The sequence below is a fragment of the Apis laboriosa genome, unplaced genomic scaffold (genome assembly GCF_014066325.1).
Source record: "Apis laboriosa isolate Shangri-la unplaced genomic scaffold, ASM1406632v1 scaffold40_cov151, whole genome shotgun sequence".
Taxonomy (NCBI): Eukaryota; Metazoa; Arthropoda; class Insecta; order Hymenoptera; family Apidae; genus Apis; species Apis laboriosa.
The window spans coordinates 4,555,708-4,576,843 of record NW_025223180.1 but is presented as its reverse complement, the minus strand read 5'-3'; the positions used below and the strand labels follow the sequence as shown (position 1 = coordinate 4,576,843).

Sequence of the window (21,136 nt, the reverse complement as noted above, 5' to 3'; positions counted from 1 at the left end):
AAGGATAATAAGACAGATTTACGAATGATTTCGTAAACGGTCATTGGCGAATAATTAATTAAATTCGCGTTAATGCGCGAGAACAAATGTGCAATTCGAATTTTAAACGGATGGCAGTTTCCTAGTAACAAAGGCTATACGTCGTTGCCATAATGAGTAATCCGACGAACAGGTGTGGGCAACACCATCTTCCATACGATACCAAACATACTTGGGGGATTGGCAAAATGCGTGGCTTCCATTTCAGAATTGACACAAGGCCAATCGTTCCCAATGCCATGAACGCTATCCACAAAAAAATGTGATACTGTAATATTTTGGCCCAACGCGATAACTTGCGAAATGAATCGACAATGCAACATTTGTGCAATTGTTCTTCCCCGCTCGAAATTTATTTTAAATTGATAAGATAATTATTTCAAGTAATTATTATTCGAGTAAATAATTTTTATAAGAGAAATACGAATACTTGAGAAAATAGATTTCTTAATTAAAATAATCGAGCGATAATGGAAAATAACGAATAATTTATCTCGTACGTTGATGAATAAATCATTGACAAATAAAATTACTTTATTCGTTTAATTTATATTTAATTTATACATTCGAAAAATGTAATTCCTAATCAATCCTGTTCAAATATCATAAAAATATACATGTAACGCGAACATGAGCATAGTATTCGGGAAAAAAAAGGGTCATTTGAACGCGAGCCAATTGAAAGAATCTCAGCTTGCAAGACCAGACACAAGGAATCGAGTTATTCGTGGTATTTACTTTCTTGAGCTAAAAAAAAAAAAAAAAGAAATATTCGATACGATCTATCATGACCTATCGTGACAGCATAAAAGTATCAGAGAAGCACATTTTCCAACGGTGGCTATCTTGTTGTTCGAACGAAACGATTTATTAGTGCAACGACACCGCAGGCGTCCCAATGTGGAGAAATATCGATCGACTCCTTATCAAATTGGCACGGTCGCGATTCTCTTCGAAACGATTTAACGTTATATCGTTTCGGCTTTCTTGGATTGTTTCCAAAGCCGATCCATCAGCCTCTTACCGAGACCTCTTACGTAATCGAGTGACAGGATGGTCGGTTTTTCGAAAATAACGAATGACGCTCAACGTTCCTCGGATAGCACACCTGTTCACCAATACTAAAGAACCGCTGTCGCGAATCGTCATAAGCGCATTGTTGTTCGTGTCGGTGGAAAGGAAATGGACCGTCCAAATGAAACATCGATCGCGCGTTTGATCGAAACGTTCGTACATATAAAACCGAGTTTAGATTCGTTGCACTCGATAAAACGCTCGAGGGTTGATCGTTTGATAATTTGGTGGCATGCATGGGAATACTATCGTGAACGCAATGTGTTTATCTAGAACAATATTTCCCAACAATGTTTATGGAGGCACGATCCTCTCTATTAAGATAATCCAATAAAAATTATAATCAACCTTTCTTACGATTACGCGAAAATGCATTTTTTAATTAAATGTTTTTATGTATCCAGATTGATTGAAAAATATTTAATAAATTGTAATTCGAAATAAAATAAATAATAGCAACGAGAAATCAATTCTTGAAAATGGGCATTCGTCGAGTTTGAGAAACACTGATCTCAAGAATCGTGATCTAGAATCGCGGATACGATTCGTCTTTCGCGTCCGTCACGAATTTTTTCCCCGCATTTAATAACAATCTTTCTCTTTTTCACGAGATAAAATGTAACGAGGACAAACATATACATATATATATTCGAAATCTGAATTTCAATTCGATGCCCTATTTCCCCCTCTCGCAAGAGTGTTCTTTGTCCCGTTCTTTATCCTATTTCTTGGATCAACTTTTCGTCACGAAACTCGAAAAGTTCCGTTTTCGTCCGGATCCGTTCGTGCAGAAGAGGTGCAATTAACAGCGGTCGCGAAAAGAAATTGGGAAGGGATGATCGAAGGGACGGAAACGTGTGGATTTCTGGCCAAGGGGTGGCCGTGCGAACACCGACCCGCCCAAACGATACGAATAATAAATCGTGCAAGTTTCTGGTGATTAGCCCGATGAAACAGGAGCCAACGTTCGCGGTAAAAATAGCAATTTACCGGCACAAGCCCGTGTCTTAAACTGTCCAATCTTGTTTCGAGTCGAGTTGAAAAACTTTGTTGCCGATATTCGAGACTCGAGTCGACTGATCGTCTCCGAAACGAATCCGTTTTTTTGATGTTCCGTTCGCAAAAAAAGGAAACTGTTCTTACATATCTGCTCTTTAATTCTGCATGTCGTCAAGTCTTGAGTTGAAAATTGAGAAAAATGAAATTCTGAACAATTGTGCGAGAAACCGAGTCACGTATAATGTAAAAGAAATGAAAGAAAGGGGCATGAGCGTGGGTTACCTGTGGATGTGACCCGAGCATGTATCTTAGCTGCGATGTTTCTGAATGTATCGACCTCCTGTGGCTTGGACACGCAATTTCGGAGCTTCTCCAACAACGCATCGTTTACAGTCTCGTCCGTGCCTTTGCTGCTCGGTGACATCACACTAAACCGACAAATAACCGACAATCAAATTTCAATTATCGGCCAGAGTTAGAGGAGAGTTACGTACGAGCGTGAAAGGTTTTGCTAAGTCAAACAGCACGCCTTTATCTTGGCAAACCGGTGTCGAGCATGCAATCTCGTGCTACCGAAATGCTACGCATAACAAAGGGGGGATCGCACGAGTTGAATGACGTGCATTGTACATGATGATTGGGTGACAAAAAAAAAAAAAAGAAAATATATATATATATATATAGATATACGCGTAAATTTTACATCGTCAGAAACGAGTGTTGTTAATTTTTCGCTCGATTCGCACGAAATCAAACACACAAAAAAAAAGGTAAAATTTATCGTCATCCTTGTTACATCTGTTGGTGCGAAAAAACAGAAAAATCACGATTCAATTTTTCACACTTGAAAGGAGAAAGAATTAGGAAAAGGAAAAGATAGTACGAGAAACGTAGCGTCATTCACAATCGGGTATCATCAATCGACTGTCCATTGGCATTGCGCCAATTTTGCGCGGTGCGTAATGCGCATTAATCTCCTTTCACATTCAGTTGGTCACGACACTGTTACCCAATGTCGTAGAAATGAAAATCGAACGTCGCCTCGAATTCAAGGTTAATTAACACGGCCAAAAAAGCAAACGGTACTCGAAATAAACGGGGCGTGGATCATGGTGGAAAACAATCGCGCGTGCTCGATCGATATTGTAGACGATCAGCCGCGATCACGATTGATTCCACTTCCTCTCGATCTTTCCATTCGATGTATCTTCGATAGCACGATCTCTTGCTCTTATTCTACTCTATCTCTTATCCTTCCTTCCTTCCTTCTCGAGCGTTAATTGCAAGTTTCGTTTCGTCTGGAATCAATTGTCTACCGAGTTCGAAAGTGTCAGCTATTCGAGGCGTTAAATTTAAATCGATCGATAAGAAGATAAAATCTTGGTACGGACAGAAAGAAATTTATTTTTAGAAGATCATTGTGGAATTAGCAGGATTTTTATCGTTCTATAAAGCGACGACAATTAAAGCTTATTATTAAAAGTGTAGGCGATCGAATGATCGTAATGATAATCGTTTAAAATTTAAAAGAAGAGATTTCCAATCGCCTACACCCTTTTCGCGGCAACTACAAGTCGTCCACGTTCTAAAAACACATTACAGAGCGCAATTAAAATTTATTATCCTCGATTCAATTGTCGAGATCTGACAATTTCATCGGAACATTCCGCAACAACGCGTTTATTGTTTATTTGGCAGGAATCGTATAGCTCTCGGTGCCAATGCGAATTTTGCCATTATCTTTCCAATTTCTCCGCCAAACAACAATGACCAATCGTACTTTGCGAGATATCGAGTTACTTCTTTTTTCCTTCAAAAAAGAAATATTGAAGAGAAAAGAATCGATCGCTAAGCCATTGAATCCGATATTACTTAAATTTTTGTGGATTGTTCTAATATATATTTAAAGACGATATCGAGAGTATTGTTGCATTTACTTATGAAGAAAATATTTATTCGTTCATTAAGATAAAACAAAAAAGCACAGAAGCAAAATTTTTGTTTGCTATTAACAAATTTCTAATAGCAAAGAAAAAGTTTCGATTATTCAATCTCCTCAAAAATTAAGCTTCCCGATGAAAAAATTCTTGTTCCTCCTCCATCTTTTAACGTTTAATCGTATCCTGAATACATGAAATGAAAAAAAAAAAAAAAAAAAGGAAAAAGCGTGCGAGCATCGAAGCGTCTCGAAATGTGCGATCAGAACGAGGACCGGAAACCTGGCGCAGAGCGACGAACACTAGCAGCACGAAACGCGGAGGCAGGCGCTTTTGTTAGTGTGGTGGCGATTTTTACTCTTCATCCTTGGCATCTTGCGCTTTTTCGTTGTCCCCGTGGCAGGTATCCATCGGCCGTTGGTTCTCCTTGTCGTGCTTTTCCAACACACTTTTCATTTTATTTCTCCAGGGATTCCCAAAAAAACACCCTGTCCTTGTCCTCCTCCTCCTAATTGGAAAAATAAGAAGGGAATCGTCGAAAACGCGGCGTCGAGACGAGAACCAGACTCTAGATATCTTATCAACGAACGTTCGAACCAATTATCGAATTATTCTTTTTCTTTCTCTCTTTTTTTTTTTTTGTTTTCGAAACGTCTCTTCAAATCGAAATTTGAACACGTTTCATTCGATTCCACGTTGTCGACAGACTTCTTATTTCGCTCTCGTGACGAATGGACAAAAGGCACGGATAATTTTTTTGTTTTCTTTCTTTTTTTTTTTTTTTCCCCTTTTCTTTTTATTGCGATCACACACACGGTGTCACATTTTATTCCTGGATACTTTGAAAGATGTCACGGTCGGTTTGGATCGGGACAAATATTGCAGAGAATGTCCGGCCAATGCTTGAATCTCGCGAAACGATCCACGCGCTTTGCCACTCCGAGGCGGTTTGACGTTTCGCGCTGCCAAAACTATGTTTAAAAGCATAGCACGCACGCATGAGGCGCCTCTATTTATAGTGACGGCCGCTTTCCGAAAACCGTCCCCCTTTTCCCACATTTTCCATGCCACCCTCCTCGATCGCATCCCTCGATCATTAATCGATCATGCATCGCGAAATCTCGTCACTCGAAAGCACAAAAGTACGCGCGTCACGCGAAGAAGAAAAACACCGTATCCACGTTTAATTTGTGCACACTCGTCGAATGTAAACTTTTAATTTAATAGTTTTTAATTTTAATTCAATTTTCAAGCGTATATATTACATATCGTTTGAGACTCGACGATTCACTTCACTTTCACAACGCGTTGTACGTTTGTATAATAATCCATGAGAAATTGAGAATAAAAAATTCACTGACCATGTTTAACTCGCTCGATTGGGAAAGAGAATTTCTCTCTCTTTCTCTTTAGATTTTAAGGAGATTATGTTTCGTTTTAAAATATGAAGAACTTGTTTCGAAATTGACGGATTTCAACGCGCAAACATATGTCGAAAGAGCGTGGATTATTATAAAGATGGCAACATCGGAATCCGTTTGCCAAAAGATGGAAAACGTCGTTTCATAGTCGTTTTATATGAGATCATCAATCCAATGGAAATCTTTCGACGCTAAATTATAATAAACGGACGAGTTATTCCTCTTTTCATGAAAATAATATTTAAAATGAACACGTTTAAATATGAAGAAATTTTCAAAGACAATTCCGAAATATATCCTTAAATAAATCGGCATACAAATGAAATCACTATAAATATTAATAAAACGTGATTGTCGAGATTCGAAAAGAAGAAGAAAAAAAAAAACATTATCCGGTAAAATTTAACAGCAACGCAATTACTTGGAATGAAAAACAATATCAATAAATAAAAACGATAAAAAACAAAGAACAAAGAAACAGAGCGACCCTTGATAATGTCCTTCGTTTAATTATCGTCATCTCGCGGCCCAACTCTAACTCTTAACCTCTTTCCAATCAACTTATTTCTTTCACAACGACAGTGATCTGATCACGAGAATATAAGAAAAAAAATCACCATTGAAAAATTCCCCAAAATTTATAATCACCACTCTACGTGCTCCAGCTTCAGGGAAATCTCGCGAAAAACAAGAATCACCATCGTGCAACGACACGACGATCGCGGCGTTATTAATAGTCGAATAATTCCAATGAACTCACGGGAGCGAGAAAATGGAGAAAATGGTGGCGAAAAGCGAGGAGAGGAGGAGAGGAGGCGGAAATATCGGAGGAGGAGGAGGCGGATAACCTTCGATGACGACGACGACGACGACGACGACAACGAGAACAATCGCACGGTTGGTCACGCGGCGAAGCGATGGCTGCGCGAGAACAGGACGGTTAACCTCGTCATACTTCGACACACGATTCGAGACGAGCACCGATGACGAAAGGGGTTGTCACCCGAATCGTGATGACGATCCCCGAACGAACCCGTGCATCGTCACGGAAGCTGACGCGAACAAGGCCAGGTGTATGCGGCACTTGTTGATAAACACGAAACCTCCCGCGGATTGATTAGTGGCCGTGCGAACTTTCACGAGCGTAGTCGACGCCTCACGAACTTCTCTCTATCGATTTTCGAAAAGGCGCTTTCGTTCAAACTTCGGTCCACCGGGCTGCCTGCCTCCCCTAGATTCGCGCCCAATCTTTCCCCCTTTTTTTTTTATCCGTTCAAGCATCGCTATTTCACCGCATTTTTGTCTTTTGTGGTGTAAATTCCTCTTTAAAATCGACGAAAATATCATTCGAAAATATCATAATAATTGATCGAAACGCGAGGATATTAAAACGATTTGAACGAATACGATACTATGTATCCACGCGTGTGTCGAAATTTACAAACGTACATTTTATATTTAAAATGAAAAATACACGCGGATTATTAAATACGCGCGCGATACAGGATCGAAAAAATGGGGGAATTTTTTACGATTTGATTAACACCGATGATTCGATTTGATAATTTTAGGTTTACTCGTGGAGCGTGTGTATCGCGTTGATTTTCCGTTATTCGAATAAATAAAACGAGCATTGTTTCGCCCGATAAAGATATTTATCGTAAAGCAGATTATATCGAGCGACGTGGTATTTTCATTAATGGAAACGAATAAAAACAACGGTTTAAAATAATATAACCTATTCAAAAAGATGGATTTAAACGTGGATAATACATACCTCGAAACGTTGTCGGCGTGACATCTATTCACATCATTTCTACTGGCTTCATTGTTAATGCTACACTTCGTGTCGTGGCACCTCGCCATCGGAAGTTGTCTTTTGCATTTTCGCTTAAACAATCTTGAGAGCCATTCTTCGTCATAAGCCATAACAAGACCCAATCACGGCGAAGTTAAATATTTCCGATTTCGTGAATTACGTTGGGCAACCATGATTAAGCGGATAAAACTTTGCCAACTCCGCGATTTTTATATCAAAATTGCCAATCGTGCTATAGTGAAATGAGGTTACTTGTAAACTTTAAGAGAAATGTCAAAAACATTTTTGACAGGGACACCTTGAAGTCAACCTCATGTTTCCTCATCCATCGACGTACGTATTGTACAGTTATCGTTTCCCCCTCGATAACGTATGTTCGAATAACGTATGCGTTCTTTCTTTTTTTTTTTCTTTCCTTTTTTTCTTTTTTTTAAAGTAATTCCATTTCAATCGAAGAAGCGAGGAGGGAGATCCTTCCTCGTACGTGATTCGCGGTGCTCCGTCGATCTCCATCTCTCGTGGAGAGAAACTCGTGAATGGGTCACGCGTTTGATATTCCGCGTAATCTAGGATCAAGTCGAAGAAACGAGAGCACTGAGTGCATTAGAAATGTAGATTCGGGTGTCAAAGCCGAAGCAGGCCACACCCTTCATTCATATTCTAAACAACAATTTGCCAACGTTAACCGGTTCACGTATATCCTTCCACGATCTCTCTTCGTCTTGATCATTCTCCTCGAGACGACAAATAAATAAATCTCGCATTTATACCGTATTTACAGTACTGTGCCATATGAGTGCCAGATACGAACTCGTACAACAATTTTCTTCCATCCATTTCAAGCTCCATTTCGAGAAAAATATTTTCGAAAAAAAAAAAAAAACACGAAGAAATTCCCCGTGATTTCGAACTTTCATCATCCTAGTTTAACGATCGAGTAAAAATTGTATCTTATAAATTGTTGGATTTGCGAACAGACACGAAAACAGATTTGAAGCGTTTGAACATGACGAAGCGTTTGTATCGCGAAAAAATATCACGACGCAGGTATCCCGCGTCGGATGATCGGAGAGAAAACGACGGAAGAAGAATTGAGCGTAGGAGCAAAAGAAAAGAAAAGAAAAAAAAAAAAAGAAAAGAAAACAATCGCAGATGATATTGGAGGACAGGGTGGGAGAAGTTTACTCTCCACGAGGAATATATAAATGGGCGGGCAGGGCTGAAATTTCTAGTTGGTAGAAGATAGTTTGCAAGCCTATAACGAAGTTGTGTATCGCACTATGCAGGTAAGCAATAATCTGTTCGTGTCAATTACTCATTCGTAAACTTTACGTTTGCGAGTTTCCACCGGCAATTATTTCCTTTTTTTTTTTTTTTTCCTTTTCTTTTTCTTTTACACTTGTAACAAATGCTTACACGATACAGGATCGTAATAATAAAAGGATTAAGGATTTAATATTTTTACATAAAAAAATTTCTCTCTCCTGCGCGTAATGGCAATTGGGCAGGCTGGAAGGGTTGAAAGCGTAAAGAGAATCGACTGGTTTTATAAATAATTCCCAAGACGCGAATAACCGTTACATCTCCCGACCAAATCTCTTTCCGTGTTGCCTGCGAATTGAGATCATTGATATGCGAACCACGCGATACTGCGCATCGAGCCAAAGTTTTGTATTATCAAAAGCCCGAGCTACTACTTTATTCGACGCAGAGAACGATCAATCTGTGACTAACTGCCGCATTGTTCCTCGTATACGAATTGAAGTATTCTTCTCGAATTGCAAGAAATTCCTATTGATTGAAATTCATCGCAATCTTTCCATTCAATTTCTTTTCTTTCTTTCTTTCTTTTTTTCTCTTTTTCTTCTTTTTTCAAGGTCCACGTGACGTCGTTTGTCTTCGCTGCGTTGCTGATCGCTTCGATGGAATCGAAACCACTCTGGCCAAGCGTACGTTCGGACGATCATCGATACCTTTCTACACCCATCAACGTGGACAGAGGATTTCTTCAGTACCACGATTCCCCTTATTATGTTTATAACGTAACGTATTATGTTAACATGTACAATGTATAAAATAATCGTTTGATACAACGTTTTCCAATGTTTCTTACGAATAAATAAATCGTTTTTTACGATAGCTAAATAAGCTGCTATTCTCTTTTCACAATTATACGAAGATTTATTTTTAATAGTTTAAAGTAAATGCAAACATCGTACTTTAACATCGTACATATTAATCAAGTATATCTGATGAGAATATTAATAATATATTGTGTGAAATATTAAAAATCTATCATCGTAGCGGACATAAAATATTTATTATATGATGATAATATTTTTCGTAATAGCTCATAAATCATTTTTATTTATTCCTTTATAGCTATATCGAAGTAAATATGTTCTTAAATTATCATAATCGTAAAAAGAAATATAAAAATTATAATTGGAAAAAGGTGTGGTGTCGATTCAAAAATCATTTCGTTGCAAGTTGGAAAAAAAAAATTGGTTTAATGAATGTAACGCTCTTTCATACTCATTTACTCATAGTATTTGATATTTTCGCTTATCTCGCTTAGGTACATTCCGAGGTAAATGCGGCTCCTATCATAGCACATGGGAAACTGGCTGCTTCTCATTTACCTGTTTACAGCTTTTATTACGGAACCCCGACTTACGACTTCCGGCTACCATTGAATCCGGTAAAAAAAAAGAAAAAAACATCGACTCGTTTCGATTAAAATTGAAATCTTAAACTTCTTCCACAGAAGATCGATTTCTATTTTTGATTAATTTGTTTTTAAGGTGTATCCGCTATTACCTGCTCCCCATCCAGGAGATCAACCATCGACTGTAGGTGCAAAACCGATCGATGAAGATGATGATGGTATTGAAAAATTGGAGACAAAGATTGAAGGGGGGAAAAAGGAGAGGAAATGAAAAAGTTAAACGAAAGCATCGATGATAACCTTCATTATATTTAACCGTTAATCGAAGTAACTTTTGTACGTGGTGGAACGAAATTTTGCGAAATTCTTCTTATTTTTTATTTTCATTAGTTCTTAAAATCCGAATTTGACTAACAAATCTTTCTTATACATGGTGTCTCGAACCATTTGAAAATATTATATCTTCGTCGATTTTATAAATTCAACGACTATATTCATTTAATTATCGAGACATTTTTAAGAAATAACGTTTCCTGTCTATGTAAAAATTTACGTTAATTAAATAAAATACTTTTATATCGCAGTTTACAACTCATAATGTATTCATCCTTACGATTATTAATTTTAGATTGCCTATTTATCGAACAAAATATTGTACGTATTTCAACTTCTATTTACAAGTTCTAATTATGTCAGAAAATATGATAAGAGCAATTGCAACTTTTCTTCCGAAGGCGCTTCGACAATAAAATAATCGATTCTCGACAAAAGGCAAGCAATTAGTCTACTTTCACGAATAAATCTTATTAAACGATTTTCTATAATTAAGCATCAGGAGGAAAGAATGGCTCGTCCAACTGATGAAAAACTCTCCCACCCTACGAGCATAAGATAAACCGGGGTCAAAGATACCGTGTACTCTGTGTGTTCGAACGTGTTCATTTCCTTTCTTGGTGCTCGGATCGTTCGCATCGATCGTGAATATGAGCGTGAAAAATATTTGGTCGGTCGGTGTTTTTGTACTGGTACTTTTCGCGATAATCGGTACGTCCATCTTGCACGAGAAGAAAGCCATGAAACGGGATTACCAGGTAGCTGTCGAGCCGAGAAATACGTACGACGTGATTAAGAACAAGATGAGGGGATTGAAGTTGAGAAAAATTGAAACTACCGGTGGGAAGGATTCTCGAATCGACGATTTCGAAATTAAGGCAGCGCCAACTTTCATCAGGATACCTCCCCATCGAATGTGGCACGTGGTGGGGATACATTCTCCTCGTGACAGGGAATATCGTTCGATCGTGGAACGTGAAACGGATAAAGGGATCGATGGAGGAAGTTCATCGTACAAGGGCACAGTGGAAAGAAACGCGACGGAAGCATCGAACGAGTTGAAAGACGCGAAGAAAAGCTACAAGAAATTGAAACTGATCCGAACTCGGGCTGATTACAAGAAGGAGTGGAAGAACAAAGAACAATTGACCTATTCGAACGGTGATAAATCCATAGGCGTGACGAAGAAAACAATCGGCCGGCGTCAAGAGAATTATTTCGCGAATACGAGCGAGGATCGTGTAATAAACAGGTCGAAGCGTTGCGCGATGCACGCAAGGAATTTGAAGGATCAAGACAAATCCGATTATTACTCGATGAGGAAAGCGGTTATGGACAAATTTTACGCTCGACAGAAAGAGATAGCGAAGAAGTACGCGAAAAAAGTAACCACCGCTACCACCATTACCACCACTCCCAAATACATATCCTATAATTTACGAGAAAAATTTAATAAAGATGCATCTTCGGCTAAAATTGAAACGAATGATATTCAAAATGTATCCGCTAAGATTCCGACGAATAATACACAGAATGTATTTTCTTTCGCTAAGATTGAAACGAATAACGTTCAAAAAATTGATAAGACGCTCGACGAGGGAAGAGAAAATTTCGATGAAAATGCCATTTTAATTTCCACGATTCCTCCTATGACAAAGAGGCAAAAACAAGTAATAGAAACGACAACGATATCAAATGCATATCACAATCATTTGAACGACAAAGTTGACAGCAAAAGTAACAAAAGTGTTTCGAAATCAGTAAGTACGAACACGAATGAATATTCAACAAACTTCCATTATATTTGCGCTACAAAATATTTAACAAAATTAAATAGATTAAATAATAGATTCAATGTTCTGTTAGAGATAAGTTACAAAAGATGAATAAAAAGTTACAAGTAAATAATATCTGTCGCGCTCTTAAATGTCATTTCTTTTTTTTTTTTTTTTTTTTCTTTTTCAAATTGATTTGTCAAATAATCTGAAAAATATTTTCAGAACAACGAAGAGGACGACAATGTTCTGAAATGGGGTATTTGCTCGGGTGAATTAATATATCAGCACAATTTAATCATCAATACGCAAAATTCGGTACAAAGTAATATGGATTTAACAACGACGTTGGAGGGTTCACTGTGCGTCACTTGCATAAGAGTCGTACCAGTGAAGAACAAAAATACCACGCTGAATTTCGATGTAAATCGTAACAAGGATGGCAGCATAAGCTCCTTAATATTTATCGCTAAGGGGTTGACGAATATGGAATTTTTATACGTAATAAAGATCTGGGCCGTGAGAAAGATAAACGATCGCTGCGATCACGTCGAAACATAAATCTATATATATATATCTTCTGTAACATTTTTCCTGTAACTTTTTTTTAAAATACAATAATTACCTTTTTATAATATAATTAAATAATTTGCTCTCTTTCTCTTCTCTTCGACCATATAAAAAAATATATTTTTAATAAAGCAAATATAATATTTTATTTCTAGGGATATATATGTCACGCGAGTAAAAAAAAAAAAAAAAGTGCAAATCTGCCATAGCGAATGTATATATAAAATGTTAGATGTTAAGACCATAAGTTACTTGATAAAGTGTTATTCATAAATAATCGTGAAAAAAGTAACTGTGTACCATCCCTCCCAAATCACCCTTTCCTTGATCGATCCACGTTATGCAATTTATATACAATGATCGTTGAAATTAATTGTCTCTCGTTAACTTCACTTCGCCGATCTCGCCGGTCTCTATGATGATAATCAGTCTGATCGTGGGCTTCAAACGTGACACGAAAACGAACCTCGTCGGACCGGTTCCGCTTCAAGAACTTTTCGGCACAGCTGTTGGAAGGGGTGGCGGCGGTACATCCGGTATTTTCTCCTTCTCCTCCTTTCCAGGGAGTTTCTTCTCCTCGTGATAGGCTGGGAGCAGATGTTCTGTGAGCCCGTTTCTCGGCGTGGTTGCAGGGATAGGTTCGAGGGTGCCGTAGGGTTGATAGTCCACGTAGTACGTGCCGGGAACAAGGTGAGGATTGAATCCGCTGTACGTGTAGAAATAAGGGTCGTAATACAAGGATTGGTAATTGGGATAAAAGCTGAGAGGCTCCTGGTCCCCGCTCTTCCCCTTCGATCCCGACTTCGAGACACCTTTATCGCCCACTTCTTCTTCGTCGTTCGGATTTGTCGATTCCGTTTTGTCGATCGACTTGGACTGTTCGATGGACGAGGGAGCTGTTTGAACGTCGTTCGGTTGTTTCGACACCCGTTGGGAAAGATGCACCACTTCCGGCCCGGCTAAATGAGGCGCCACTTGGGTGTAATAAACAGGTGGCACGTAACCGATCGCCGTTCGATGAATCACGGGTTGAATTACCGGGTATGCTCTAGACGGGGATAAATTTTGATTGCTCGTTATCACGGCGTTGTACACTTTGGGAACTCTGAGAAGCCCCCCCGGATCCCCCGACGCCAACTTTATCAAGGCGAGAACTACGAATAGATTCATCTGAAAAATAATTGAAGCAAAGCGGTGGTGAGTGGAATAAATGGAAACAATGAAAATTTAATGTAACGTTATTGTATATGGATCGATCTATAATTGAAACGGATACGCGGTGCCGAGTAAATCGTAAATGTGACGGAGAAAACGATATGTAGTTCAAAGTCCCTTGTCCGGGCTCACAGCCGATAAATCTAGCACAAGCACGCGTGCACACGACAATAAAGAGATTCTAAAACCAACGTACGAGAGACAGTTGCGGCTATCAAACGTTGATGCAAGAACAAAGCTATGCAGAAATACTTATATATTGGGTTAGTGGAAAAGTAATGTCAGCTTTATGAGTGTATAAAATATATCTGATTATTACGATATATCCTGTTTTCGAATCGTTTAAATTTTGTATCAATGTATTAAATCTGTTACTGTAGTCTACTCGCAATTTCTTTTTTTTTTTTTTATTTACACGTGTTAGATCGAATTAGAATTCGAAATTCAAAGAAAAAAAATAAACAAACAATCCATCTTTTTTAAATTCGTATAACGTAAATGATTGCGAAGTAATTATTCTCGTGTAAAATGAATTTAACATAAACGTGTCGCCATTTTAAAATTTAAATTTTAAATTTGTTATCATATTGGAAAATCAAAAATCAACGTGATTTAACATATATATTAATTTCTTTACGGAGATATAATAATATCTCGTAAAAGTTTATTCCGCTTGATTTCTGGTTTATTATCTTTAGCTTTTATCTGTGTTTGAGAGAGGAGAATCAATTCATCCAGGAAGAAAGGAACTCGCATGATCCAACCGCGTGAGTCGATCAAGTGACCATTGTTTTTACATGGAAATGTAATTGCCATCCACGAGTAAAGATCTCGCGTGCGCTCGATCAAACGATCGCATACAAAAGAGTCGAACTACGCGTGCACGGAATAGAATCTTGACTGTTTCCTTCGTAGGTGTGTACCCACAGTCGAGTTGTCGCGCCTAGTAAAATTCTTGCGTTCCTCTTGATCTTCAAATAATCTTTAGAGAGAACACATCTCACCGACGAAAGCGGTTACCTTTGATAAAAAAAAAAAAAAAAAAGGAAATAGCTTGTCAAAAAATAAAATACTGTTAATAAACTTAATCGCTATTGCTTCGACGAAGAAATAAAATATCTTTCGGATAAATAATGCAAATGATTCATCTCGTTAACACGCGCGAATCATCGAATTTTTTTCTTTTATCAATTGTGTTCTTCCTTTGTGTTCTTGCAACAAAGCGCGATACTATTCTGACGAGCAAAATGGACGATGAAGTTTTCTGATCGCGTAGATCAGAACGATGATGATCAACCGATGAAATGAATGAAAAGTCGCTTACCTTTTACAAGATCGATCCTTCCTCCTTCGATGTATCTCCCCTGTGAAACAACAAGGATCGTCGAGAAGCTGACACTAAGTAGCAAGAGAGCTGCATGGAACCGTAGTATATATGGCCCATGGGGTCTCAGGGTTCAAGTCCTACCTCCCCCACTACACGCCACTTGGCGAAAGTACTCCGCGATCGGTACTGTAATGTTCAACATGAGGCCCGTCTACATCAACTACTGAACTGGAGAAGGACAGGCATTTACCTGGGCACAGGATCGCAATGCACTGTGCACGATTGACCGATCGAACCGAATGCCGAATTGTTTAAACATATGCTCGAAATAAATTTAATATGTTAAATTTTAAAAATTTTTATTCAATTTTTTTATTCAATTTTATTTCTGGAAATATATTCTTCGAGATGTATAAATAATTTCTAGCTTTTTATTCGAAAACATTTCAGTTTTTTTTTTTTTTTTTCTTTTTAATTAATATTATCGTTTCCGTATCTCAGAATTTCACTAGAAAATTAATTAGATTCAATATTCAGTATATTCAATTTTTTGAGAAATGAATCTTTGATTCTCTCAGGGAAAAAAAATTGCTAAAGTAAGGTAATAAATAATGTATTAAAAAAGCAATAATGGTGGTAAAAATAACACTGATAATATACTAACGATTAGAGTTTCTTATACAGCTACAAATGGCAAAGTTAGATAATAAAAAGATCTAAACGTGTCCTATATATATGTAGAGGATACTCTTTCATCGATCGAGCATTTATCAATAAATTGATTGATGATACCCGTGCTCAGGTACTCGTAACTACGACCTACACTACTTTATTATCTTTTTTATTTTTCTCGTAACTATGAACTTACACTATTTTATTATCTTTTTTATTTTTCTCGTGAATATGCAATAGTTAGAAATGTGCATGGCATTTAATATTGATCGGGGAACATAAATTCCCCGAGTAGATTGAAACCTTTCGACGAACGAAAAATAAAAAAAAAGGCATAAGGTCTTTGATCGTTATTAAACTTATCGATGATTGGTTCAACAAGTGACGGTTACTGTGTACGTTTCATGTATGTACGAAAGTTTACATCAACTTCCAACTGACATGTATTAATCATCCAATCTGGAATCGATCGTAATGTATCATTTATAACTGAAAAAAATATATGAAAAAAATAATTCGACCACGATAATTCCAAGAAAAAGAGGCCACCAAGATCAATGGTGAATGTTCAATGACGCATTTTGCCGTTTACGTAAAATATGAAAAAAAAAAAAAGAAAAAGAAAAAGAAAAAGAAAAAATTGAACAATACCTCGAGACAATCGCTCTTCTCTGGAATAGTTCGATCTTCGTTCGCATTGATCAGACGTTTATATGCAAAAATGTTTAACTTATGATAAACTGACTAAATTAAATCGACGCCAGAATCAACAAAGTTGTCTCTCAAAATTTTCACGATTTATACTTTGCGAAACTCTGTTCCCGTTATATCGATTTTACATACATCGGTTCTTCTACTCGTTTCGCGCGCGAATCATGGCGAAATCTTGGCAACGAAAGATGAAAGAATCGTGAGAAGGAAATAACCAATTGAGGATTCGAATCGTGCGCGAAAAGCTACAACCTGGAATACTAACGGTTGATTTATAAATAAATAGAGATCTTTAGTGTAAAACGTTTTATAATTAAATTCTAGTTAATCATGTAGGGTGTAGGTACTTGATTATTCCATCATAATTTTAATATAAAATGGGAATGTCTGAATGATACGAATGACGATCTTAATAAATTTAAATACACAAAATTATTAATTAAAAGTTACATATCGATAGATGTTGACTCTATCATTAATTTTGATTCGATTGAACAGCGTGCGGAAAATACGTATTTATACATATATATATTGATGAGCAGATAGTAATCTTAACAATCACATTCCACTCTCGAACATTGTCATCGGTATCATCCCGCACGCCGTACTTTCTTACAAAGTAATAAAAGTAATTTCGTAATTATTTTGAATTTACAATCTCGCACTGAATGCTCGGAAATATAATTTAACACTAACTCTATAATTTTATAGAATCATCAAAGACTATCGTAACTCCCTTCGTTTATTGTGCTTTCGAATTTCACCAATCGTCTTCCTCCAAGAAGTAGAATTTCTTCTACAATTAGAAGGATATCGAAATTCTTTCTGCATAATTTTCGAGTTTTTACAATTATCTTCCTTCTACGATTAAAAAAATTAACTTGCTGACCTTCTATACCGTTATATAAAATTCTAAACACGATAAACTTAACGAGAGATTTACGATCTCTAAGAAGTGAATCTCGAATCGATGATTTTGTCATATAGATTCTATCGGAATGTAGCACATTCTTCTGAGCAACAGTATCGGGAAATTCGGTAGGAATACGATGAAAAGCAGCACCAAGGGCGACAGCAGCAGCAGAACACTGGCGTATATCACCAACCACCATACCGTCGATATTCCAAGAACTGGATCCAACATCGTGACTCCTCCTAATTGGCCAAAATGTCAGGCACTCAGAAATTCTGAAGCATCTGCGCCTCCTTCGGATAATTCGATTCCACGAATCCAATACGTGTTTAGAATCATGATTGATATATTCCTTCGTGTGTAATTGGTTAATCGAACGATTCCTAAAAATAGAAAAAAGTGTAAGTGAATATGTTCAATTGGAAAAATAGAATTTTATGATATATTTCTATTCTAAAAAATTTAAGCCTATGAATATTTTCCTTTTTTCTTTTTATAAATCAAATCCTGATTCTTGAATACATTAAACGATATTAACTGTCCACTGTATTTGTAAAAATATTGATGATATTCAGGATCGCGCACGTGACACATCGTTAATCGGTTAGGTTTGTCTTGTCATTTTATGATGCTTACTTTTCAACGGTTTGAAAGACTTCAAATATTTAAGAACCTGGGCATCCTGCATAATAATACGAGTTTCGAGTTCTTCGTTTTAATATATTCATAAGTGAATAAAAGTTTACTAGAAGAAATATTTTTTTTCAATTTCTCTTAAGATAATTCATCGTTGCATCTTCTTTCTTGTCTTTCTTTTTTTATTTGAAAGAAATTTTTCTCTTGCTTGCAAATAAATGAATCCCTTTTCTTCCTAATTATTCGAGTAAAAACAATGTGATTTTTTTTTTTCTCGAAGCGTCATTATCGTTTCGAGTATTAAGAATTTCAAGGATCTTCATCCGATTTACATCGGATTTTTATTTTTCATAATAACGAGTTCTGTTGGAAAGGTGATCCACTCTTTCGTACGATATGCGGAACAATGAATACCGGATTGCGCAGTTAAACCACAGCCGACAAAACATTGTTCGATCGAATCGATTATTTTTACACTCTATTATTGAACAGAGAAATGAAACAATAGGGATGACAGGATAGAACGAAACGTAAGAGCAAAATTCTTTTGTACTTACTCACAATTTCTAATAGATTTTTAACAAATGAAAATTGTCTTTTATGGTAAAATACATAAAATCTGAATTTAATCAACAAATTTTTCAAGCTAACAATTCAAAAACTATTGCTTTTATTGATTTTATAATAAAAGTTCTTCTTTTTTACTATTAAAGAAATAAACTCTTTTTTTAATTATTCAATGCATAATTATGTTTTAAACTCGCTATATGAACGAATTACGTAGTTCATCCGGTTTTATCGATTGCGCAATCGTAGAGCATATCATTCGTAACTGTTGTGTAATTCATTGTGATATCTTGAATTTCATAATGAATAATGGAATAGAAGAAAAGAAGACCCAATTCATTGATTCTTTTAATAGAAAGAATAAAAAAATATTGAAAGAAATTTTAGAAATTGTATTCTCTCTAAATTCTTGGGATCAAAAATAAGTTACAATTCCAAGAGGTGTATAAATACGTATGTATCGAATTCCAAAAATATCATCCATTGCTGAAAAAACGGATGCACGCAATCGTTCTTGTACGATTAAGTACGCGTGTTTTGATAGATCATACCAGTTGAACGAATATCGTCAAACGAGTCGGATAATCGAATAAAAAAAAAAAAAAAGAAAAAAAAAATATCGAAAAGAGAGAGACGATAAGAGCACGAACGCACGATAAAAAAAAAATCCACGTCGATCTAAAGGTAACGCGTATACGCATGCAAGCGAGTTTGCTATCCTGGGACTCTTGCGCGCGCGCGATCACACCGCGGAAAGTGAAATTTTCGCGATTGCGTAATGCTAGCATAATAGTATTATCCGACGAGTAGATCGTGAGCTACACTATTACGAAGTATACCTCTAACGAAGGTATGATTGACCTCGTTGCGGTTCTTGAATCTAATATCGAAATGGTTGTAATCCCCCCTCCCCTCATCCCTCTCCCTTTTTTCGTAAAATATATTTTTTGATCGTATTTATGGTTTTATCAGTAATGTATCGCATAATTAATTTCATTCTTTGCATAACTTATGTAAAAGTTTCAAAAGAGATCGGTAACCAATCTAAAGTGTTCAAGGTTACATTAAACGCTTTTACGTATCTAAGATGGAATGTGAATTTTTACATGCTAATTCAATGTGTTTAAACACATCGATACACATCGATATTCGTGATAATTATAGAAAAAAAAAAAAAAAACTCTCAGTTGTTAATGTTGAATTCGTTTTTTAGGTCAAAAGAACAGAATGAGTATGGTTTATGAAGGACTTCCAGATTTTCGATCCCTTCTCCGATATCATGGCGTCCTTGTTCCGTGAAAAATCTGAATGGTACACACGTATATCGAACAAAATACACGTTTATCTTGTATCTCTAATGTTTCACGAGGTTCCTCGTGAAATAAAATACGCTTTATTTCAATCTCTGCTACTCAAACAAAAATATCTTTTATCTATCTAAATTTTTTTTTTTTTAATAGCCTTTGAAAAATTTGAAAAGTTTGATTTTTCAAAAAAATCACAACAAATTCCAGTAAAAAATTTAACATAAATAATTCGTGTTTGATCGTTTGACCTTCGAATTATTAATCGTTCAAAATTTCAAACAACTTTCAAATGGTCATCGATAACCAGTTAAATATAAAAAAATGTATTTGAAACAAAAAATATATAACATGTAATATATTATAAATATAAGATATTTATTAAAAAAAAAATTAATAAAGATAGACATAGATCGTTTCTTACCATTTTTCGATCCGGCATGATCTGCGTCATGGAAAAATCTCACCGATCAGAACGTAAGTGTCCTACGAATGATAATTCCAGTAGTGCACACCACGAATCTCGATCGCGATCTCCACGAATGCACGACAGATCGTTGCGAAGGATCGTTTCTCGTATGCGTTCAGTCGCTTTCCGCGGACTGAGAGCATGCTAGGCTCCCATGCTTCGATGTCCCGGGTACTTTCCCTTTCTTTCGGCGCTTTGAAACCGACGTACGCAAGTTGAGTCACCAGGTAAGGCTTCGTCGACAGTGGATGGCCCCTCCGCTTACGACTATTTGCGCGTCTGTCATCGTTGAATTCTCGATGGCATTGACGATTTCCAGTTTCGACCTCGGCTTCTTCGTTTCATGGACACGAGATTGGGTAAGATTTAAGAAAAATGGAAATATTGCGTCAGGTCAGGTGAGTAAATGAACGTCGATGGTTCAAACGAACATTCTCTAAATTTTTTTTTCGTCGTTTTTATATATTCTTCTAAGAATGAAACTAAATGAATTATTTTTATTTTTGATCTCTCAAGATATTTTTGACAATTAAATTTATCCAATTGATTAAATTTTTTGAGTAATGACAAAAGAAAGGATTAAAAAAGGGAAATATGAAAATTATGTAAAATATATATAAGGTTATTCATTTGATATTAAAAATTATTTTAATATCTTATTTGGCAAATATGCATGTATACCTCAAT

The 21,136-nt window shown here is 36.5% G+C and overlaps 4 protein-coding genes across 10 annotated transcripts in view; 2 read left to right on the top strand and 2 right to left on the bottom strand.

The window, feature by feature from the left end:
- LOC122715894 (cytosolic carboxypeptidase 1-like) overlaps window positions 1-5,350 on the bottom strand; it is a 31,823-nt gene extending 26,473 nt beyond the window's left edge. For 2 of the 7 annotated variants that reach the window (XM_043938438.1, XM_043938439.1), the window contains exons 1-2: window positions 4,408-5,349; window positions 2,395-2,540 (exon numbers count right to left, since the gene is read on the bottom strand). In XM_043938438.1, the coding sequence (XP_043794373.1) occupies window positions 2,395-2,540; window positions 4,408-4,505 (244 nt within the window). In that variant the 5' untranslated portion in view covers window positions 4,506-5,349. Of the gene's footprint in view, window positions 1-2,394; window positions 2,541-2,606; window positions 2,668-4,331 lie in introns of those variants that run through there. The other 5 variants (XR_006346920.1, XM_043938433.1, XM_043938435.1 and 2 more) reach the window with 5 other exon arrangements.
- Window positions 5,351-8,481: 3,131 nt separating this feature from the next.
- LOC122715892 lies at window positions 8,482-10,361 on the top strand. The gene is made up of 4 exons (XM_043938431.1): window positions 8,482-8,575; window positions 9,167-9,331; window positions 9,868-9,990; window positions 10,094-10,361. The coding sequence occupies exons 1-4, from the start codon at window positions 8,570-8,572 to the stop codon at window positions 10,226-10,228; spliced, it is 429 nt and encodes a 142-aa protein (XP_043794366.1). The 5' UTR covers window positions 8,482-8,569; the 3' UTR covers window positions 10,229-10,361.
- A 552-nt stretch (window positions 10,362-10,913) lies between these two features.
- LOC122715888 lies at window positions 10,914-12,732 on the top strand. Its single transcript, XM_043938428.1, has 2 exons — window positions 10,914-12,050; window positions 12,291-12,732. Exons 1-2 carry the CDS (start codon window positions 10,941-10,943, stop codon window positions 12,624-12,626), a joined length of 1,446 nt encoding a protein of 481 aa, XP_043794363.1. The 5' UTR covers window positions 10,914-10,940; the 3' UTR covers window positions 12,627-12,732.
- Window positions 12,733-12,796: 64 nt separating this feature from the next.
- LOC122715787 lies at window positions 12,797-20,669 on the bottom strand. The gene is made up of 4 exons (XM_043938237.1): window positions 20,405-20,669; window positions 17,675-17,856; window positions 15,175-15,363; window positions 12,797-13,805 (listed from the first exon to the last, which is right to left on the bottom strand). The coding sequence occupies exon 4, from the start codon at window positions 13,803-13,805 to the stop codon at window positions 13,122-13,124; it is 684 nt and encodes a 227-aa protein (XP_043794172.1). The 5' UTR covers window positions 15,175-15,363; window positions 17,675-17,856; window positions 20,405-20,669; the 3' UTR covers window positions 12,797-13,121.
- Between the last annotated feature and the right edge of the window lie 467 nt (window positions 20,670-21,136).

Coding starts and splice junctions, on each gene's coding strand:
- LOC122715892 (XM_043938431.1), top strand. Junction 9,332..9,867: donor CCCCTTATTATGTTTATAAC/GTAACGTATTAT, acceptor TATCTCGCTTAG/GTACATTCCGAGGTAAATGC. Junction 9,991..10,093: donor TCCGGCTACCATTGAATCCG/GTAAAAAAAAAG, acceptor TTTGTTTTTAAG/GTGTATCCGCTATTACCTGC.
- LOC122715888 (XM_043938428.1), top strand. CDS start 10,941: ATGAGCGTGAAAAATATTTGGTCGGTCGGTGTTTTTGTACTGGTACTT. Junction 12,051..12,290: donor ACAAAAGTGTTTCGAAATCA/GTAAGTACGAAC, acceptor AAATATTTTCAG/AACAACGAAGAGGACGACAA.
- LOC122715787 (XM_043938237.1), bottom strand. CDS start 13,805: ATGAATCTATTCGTAGTTCTCGCCTTGATAAAGTTGGCGTCGGGGGAT.